The sequence below is a fragment of the Rosa chinensis genome, chromosome 1, assembly GCF_002994745.2.
Source record: "Rosa chinensis cultivar Old Blush chromosome 1, RchiOBHm-V2, whole genome shotgun sequence".
In the NCBI taxonomy this organism is placed as follows: domain Eukaryota; kingdom Viridiplantae; phylum Streptophyta; class Magnoliopsida; order Rosales; family Rosaceae; genus Rosa; species Rosa chinensis.
The window spans coordinates 35,154,560-35,161,615 of record NC_037088.1 but is presented as its reverse complement, the minus strand read 5'-3'; the positions used below and the strand labels follow the sequence as shown (position 1 = coordinate 35,161,615).

The 7,056-nt window shown below is 38.0% G+C and overlaps 1 protein-coding gene across 1 annotated transcript; it reads left to right on the top strand.

The window, feature by feature from the left end:
- Positions 1-707: 707 nt before the first annotated feature.
- LOC112182243 (endoglucanase 14) lies at positions 708-6,775 on the top strand (the record flags this gene model as incomplete). Its single annotated transcript, XM_024320683.1, has 6 exons — positions 708-746; positions 4,367-4,507; positions 4,942-5,442; positions 5,558-5,710; positions 6,025-6,309; positions 6,458-6,775. Coding segments are annotated over 6 exons (1,437 nt in total), but the record flags the coding sequence as incomplete, so codon positions are not given.
- Between the last annotated feature and the right edge of the window lie 281 nt (positions 6,776-7,056).

The following is a 7,056-nucleotide window of genomic DNA, read 5'->3' as shown; positions in this document are numbered from 1 at the left end:
TGAAGCTTGCTTTCGAGTTTCATTAGTTCATCATTCGAGTTATTCATCCATCTCTCCATTCACGGTGTAATTCAACCTTCTTTCTTGTAATCACTTTTGATTCTTCTTGTTTGATTTCGTTGGATGTTGTTCTAGTTAACGTTTATGTTTGAACAAGGTTTATATTCTGAAAATTTATGATTGATTAAGGATTTTCGATTTCTATGTTGTGATTCCAAAGTTGCTTATGTGTGATTGTTCGATTGAGTTTGCTTTATAGATAACTTTTGTATTTTAATCTTATGTGGTTCGAAACACTTAGGGTTTTGATATGAATGGTGCTAGATTTAAGAACATGAAATCGACTTTTCGTTTTGTGTAAACTTGAATCAAAGTAGTAAAGGTTTTGGACAAAAATCGAATTCAATTGAAGAGGATTGCAATTAGGTGAACTTATTCATACTAAGTTGTGCACTTGAGTTGATAGCCTTTCTTTGAACTTCTTGCGTTGAACATGTATGATTGACTAGCTTTCTAGGGTTTGATTACATGCTTGATAGGATTAATCTATGTGCTTTCATTTAGATTAATTAGCGTTGAAAAGTAAAATATGGGAAATCGTTTGCTTTCGAATGTTTCACATGATCAACTCCTTTCACATGACTTGGAAGAACAATATAGGTTTGTATTCGAATTTAATCATGAAATCGGTTTTAATCTTTGTTTCTTACATATCATTCTTGTATTTGTGTTTTTGTTTATACTTAGTTTTATTCTTTCTTTTAATTTTCGAAAACCAAAACCTAAAACCTCCCCTAAATCGTAAATTGTGTTTATATTATGTAAATATTATACTTTGTTTTATTTTAATTGTTTATATTGTCCTACATTGACAGGTGTACCCTCAATCCCCGGAATAGAACGATCCCTACTTGCTTATACTACTAATGATATTTCTAGGGTTAAATTATATGCTTGCTTTGAGCGTATCAATATCTAGCGGTAAAGAGATTGCTTGTCAAGGGTTCTAAATAGCGGATACTTATTGTAGATTCGTATCTAAAATAAATACCTAATCGTCTCTGAGGACCAATTTTGGTGCGTTATAGGGGCGCAATAGGCACATATACCAAATATGCGTAAGTGTGAAATGTCAGACTCATTTCCAGTTACCAACTGGTACACAGAAAATGGTTGGCTAGCAGTGGGTCTGAAATGAATAAGTAAAACTGCGTGCAATATTGCATAACTCCAGACAGATATAGGTAGGTTGGTGCGCATAATCAGTGCCCTAGCCACAATCTGTAGCCTTCTGATGGTGACTTCTGAGATACCATTTTGTGTATGCACATGGGGTACTTGATGTTCTACAATAATCCCAATAGACATGCAATAATCATCAAATGCTTTTGATGTAAACTCTCCAGCGTTATCAAGTCTTATAGACTTGATAGGGTGATCAGGGTGGTGAGCCCTTAAACGTATAATCTGTGCTAGGAGTTTTGCAAATGCAGCATTTCTTGTGGACAATAATGCGACATGTGACCTGCGTGTCGAAGCATCCACCAGAACCATAAAGTACTTGAATGGTCTGTATTTTGGATGGATATGTTCACAGATATCTCCTTGTATCCTTTGTAAGAATGGAATGTTTTTGTTTTGTATCTTTAGCATAGGAAGGTCTCGATCTTGTTTTTACTAAAGAGCAGGCTTTGCAAAATGAGTGATGTGCCTTTGAGATAGTCAATGAGGCATAATGGGAGGGAGGTAGTGCTTCTGGTACTTCAGAAGGCAATGGTTGCATTTGAGCAATACTAGGACCGACACCTTACAGTGTGGCAGATTCTTGTCCAATTTTGTTTTTTACTCAAAAGAAGAGATGTCCATGTAAGTTCTTTAAAATACGGCACAACCAGGATGCCCTAGGCGCTCATGCCAAAGCTTGTATGAGTCAATGTCCCACATTTAATTGTTGGTGACGGCATAGGATTCAATGATCCGAATAGTAGTGAGGTACAATCCACTAGATTGACTCATTAGTTTCTCTAAAATGTGTTTCCTTCCACATTCATTAGAGGTAATATAAAGGTATTCGATTCTATTCTCACAATGGGTTTCTATATGATAACCGTTGGCACGAATATCTTTGAAACTTAACAAGGTTCGATTAGCTCTTAGTACATACAGAGCATCTGTGACTTTAAACATTGTGCCGTTAGGCAGCAAAAATTTGGCAATTCCTCGCCCTTTTATTACTTGTGATGATCCAATCATCATAGTCTCAGAGGAATTATAAGCTATTAATTCAATGAATAATTACCTATTTCTTAATATTGTGTGGGTAGTCCCACTATCAACTAAGCACTCAAGTTCTCATCGATTCATTCTTGGTTTTGAGAAGAAAAAACGATCCTAGTGCACGCGTGTGTTGATGCAGGTGTGCGTAGCAATTTTTTTTTTTTTTTCAAGCAGTGTGCCGGGGCCTTCTTCTTTTTTGTTTTCTCTCTTCTTCCTCCGCCTGCTCTTCTTCCTTATGGTTTTCTCTCTTTGTTTTTTTTTTTTTGGTTTACAGATGAGTGGTTGAAGGGAAAAGTTTTTCCGGTGCTATTGTCGGGTGTGCAAGGCGAGTAGGCTGGGCAGCGAGGTGCAGGGCGTAGGGCACGCTAGGTGGAGGCGAGATCTATCAAGTGGGCCACGCTGCAGGTATCGGGGCTGTGCTATGTGACTGGGTAGCAAAGACTGGGCTATTGCAGCAATGAGCTGGGTGGATGGTGGGGTGCGCACGCAGAGGCTAGGTGAGGCCCGTGTGGGCTGGCGGCAGAAGGAAGTTTTTATTTTTTAGGGTGGTGGCAGAAAAAAGAAAAAAAAAATCTAGGGTTTGGGTTCTTTTTTTCTTCGAATCTAGGGCTAGAGACTCATGCTGATAACGTGTAAAAGTAAATGAGAATTGGTCTACTTATTTCATTTGATAGTCCTTTTATATAGGGAGAGAATTACAATGAAAATATCAATTACAATAATGATAGTAAATGTTGATTGAGATACAATCGTAATTCTTTAATTCCCTCTTCGTCAGTTACTTTGACGAAGGCACATAATTTGTTTTTCCTTTAACATTTTTTTTTTTGACTTTGTCAAGGGGAACCCAAAGGCTTCCTAGGCCCAAGATAAACCCCTTCGACGCATGTGAAATGTTCCAACTGTGCATTGCAGCACAAACACATTATGCTTTCCTTTAACATTTTTTTTTTTTGACTTTGTCAAGGGGAACCCAAAGGCTTCCTAGGCCCAAGATAAACCTCTTCGGTGCATGTGAAATGCTCCAACTGTGCATTGCAGCACATTGCCTGACCACTTTGACAGCTTCGGGGTTCGAACCTAGGTTGGGGAGCACACCCAACTAGGCAAGAACCACTAGGCCACTTTAACATATTATTAATTGATTTTGTATTTTAGAATAAAAAAGGAATAACTCAGTATCATTTAGTCTAGTGGCATAAATTTTCTCTTCCTAAGTAGGAGGTCGTGAGTTTGACTCACACAAACCTAGTTGTTGTAATTTCAATTATTGATGAAATAAAAAATGAATAGAAATTCATGATTTATCACAGCCATCAATAGTACTTTAATCTAATGATCTAGAATTACAGTTTAATCTTCACTATAATTTAGTCATTGAATCCGCCATCTTTACGGTTGAAGTTTAAATTGATTGTATGATTTGCAATGCCACACTTTGCAAATCATTCACAAGGAAAACATCACTTAACTTTCCGTATTAAAACCCACAAAATATTCTATCATGTAATTACTACTCTATCTAATGATCTAGAATTACAGTTTAATCTTCACTATAATTTAGTCATTGAATCCGCCATCTTTACGGTTGAAGTTTAAATTGATTGTATGATTTGCAATGCCACACTTTGCAAATCATTCACAAGGAAAACATTCACTTAACTTTCCGTATTAAAACCCACAAAATATTCTATCATGTAATTACTACTCTATTCCCACTGAATCTGACATCAATTTGTTGCCTAAACGATTCCCCAAAACTTTTCTATAAATTCGTGGCATTGAAGCTTGTTTTCTCAAGCTTAATTTGCAATACTTTCTTCGAAGAGTAATCATGGCTTCTATCCATGTCCTTGGTTTGGTTTGCTTTTCTCTCATTTTATCAACTCATTCAGTGCTTGCGGCTTTAGATTATGAGCAAGCTCTTACAAAGCCGCTTGCGGCAATAGATTATGAGCAAGCTCTTACAAAGCCGCTTGCGGCAATAGATTATGAGCAAGCTTTTACAAAGCCTCTTGCTGCAATAGATTATGAGCAAGCTCTTACAAAGCCGACTTCGGCAATAGATTATGAGCAAGCTTTTACAAAGTCGCTTGCAGCAATAGATTATAAGCAAGCTCTTACAAAGTCTTTGTTGTATTTTGAGGCTCAACGATCTGGTAAGTTGCCTCCTGGACAGAGAGTGCAATGGCGTGGCGATTCAGCGCTTAAAGATGGAAGTGATGCTGGTGTAAGTTCTATATGCCCTTTTTTCATCTCTGGATTTTGTTTCGGACATGAATTGTGTATTATTTTTTTTTAGAGTCAAAGGGCAATTTGAAACAAATTACTAATTATTTATTTATTTATTTATTATTTTTTAAAGAATATAGAGGTTAGGTTTTTCAGAAATTTTGTTTGTATCATTATTCTGCATCGTTGGATTTGGAGAAATAAGTTGTTTTTGGAATAGTGGTTTAGGTGTCGTTAGGGTTCAGTTTTAGTTACACCCAAAACCCTTGAACACAAACCCTAAGCCCAAAACGTACTGGACATTCCTTCAATGATCTTACCAAAACTCAAAAGGCCAAGCAAAGTTAATAATTAATTTAAATACACACACACGCACACAGAGAGGTTGATGCCTACATAATTTAGAATGAAGTTTATGCCTACATAATACAGGTTGATCTTGATGGAGGGTATTATGATGCTGGGGACAATGTCAAGTTTGGATTCCCCATGGCATTCACAATAACAATGCTTTCATGGAGCACAATAGAGTTCGCAAGCAAACTTGAGACCAAGAATGAGCTCTCCAACGCATTGGACGCCATTAAATGGGGAACAGACTATTTGATCAAAGCACACCCTCAGCCAAATGTGCTCTATGGCGAAGTTGGCGATGGCGGTTCTGATCATACTTGTTGGCAGAGACCGGAAGACATGACTACCCCACGGACATCCTTCAAGATCGATGAGCAGCATCCAGGTTCTGATCTTGCTGGTGAAACCGCAGCTGCTTTTGCCGCAGCTTCCATTGCTTTCAAGGATAAAGACCCTACATATTCTGGCAAGCTCTTGACGCATGCGAAACAGCTGTTTGAATTTGCCCGTAGTCATGCTGGTGTTTATCAGAATAGTATTAATGTAGCAGGCCAGTTCTACTCCAGCAGCGGATATGAGGTAATGTAATTAACATATATATGACTAGCTAGAAACCAATCACATCTTCTTCTTCTCTCTTTTTTTTTTCCCTTTGTCAAAATTCCAAAATTGTTTATTTTCCTTTGTCGATCAGGATGAATTATTGTGGGCTGCAGCATGGCTTCATCGTGCTACTGATGATAAATCGTACCTGGATTACCTTGGTCAAGCAGGTAATACTGGTGGTGCAAGAACCGTTTTCTCTTGGGATGACAAGTTTGTTGGCGCCCAGGTCTTGGTTGCTAAGGTAAGAGATTATTGCGTATGTATTTATTCGACATCACTAGATCATAATTTTGAACCAGATTGATAGATTAGCACTAGAATATGTGTGTGTGAGTGGTGCATATATATGTGATGTACGGTGGCTAGGATTTTGTGAAAACTACAGGGTTTCTAGTAATCTCTTCAACTCACGATATCATTAATTTGCTTGGATATGCACTTTGGCTTTTTTTATTTAATTTGGGGGTTTTTAGGGCAAGATTCTTGCGCAGCCTTGATATAGAAGTAAACCAAAAAAATTGTGCGACTTTATGTGTATTCTTTGCATGTTTGAAGCTTGTTTTGGAGGGCAAGGTACCGGCTGATTCAGGACCGTGGTCACAATACAAGAACCAGGCAGAGCAGTTCATTTGCTCTTGCATTCAGAAGGGTAACAACAACGTGAAGAAGACGCCCGGTGGCTTGTTATGGTTTTTGCCATTTAACAATCTTCAGTATACTGCAGCTGCTACACTTATTGCAACTGTTTACTCTGAGTACCTTTCCCCAAAACGTGCCTCCATTCAATGTAGTGGTGGCATTGTTCAGGCTCCTGCTCTACTTGACTTGGCCCGATCACAGGTATAATTAAATTATCTATTTGAAACTAATCACCCCTTTGTACCAACCACAAAATGTTATTGTGACATAATCCAATAATCATCTTTGCAAACAAATTAAGCACTTCATACTTGTACTGATTTACAATGTTTTTCTATTTAACGTACAGGTGGACTATATCCTGGGTTCAAATCCTAATGGTATGAGCTACATGGTTGGATTTGGGTCAAAGTATCCAACTCAAATTCATCATAGAGGAGCATCCATTGTTTCATTCAAGAAAGATCCATCTCCAGTTGCATGCCAAGCTGGCTTCGACGCTTGGTTTAACAAGAACGCCCCTAATCCGAATGTATTGGATGGAGCAATAGTTGGAGGACCCAATGATAGTGATGGTTATACGGATTCGAGATCCAACTTCCAAATGGCTGAAGCAGCAACTGTTAATACTGCACCATTAGTTGGTGTCCTAGCCAAGCTTGCCTGAGTATCGTATCGAATTATTTAGTTACGGTTTATAGTACTCTTGCTGTAATGCTCGGGAAAATAGTGAAACAGATACGTGGTTTTTGACATGCATGCATAGTGGCAATTTTTCATGTTTAGGAATCAGTGTGTATGGATTCACATCAATAAACAGTAATAATTCTCTTTCAAGAATGGTATCTAATCGTTGGTTCATTGTGACTTTTTTGCAATGAGGTCCTCTGTAACCGTATAGGCCTTTAAATGTCGGTGCAAGAAATCGATTTTCAGGGAATTCTCTTG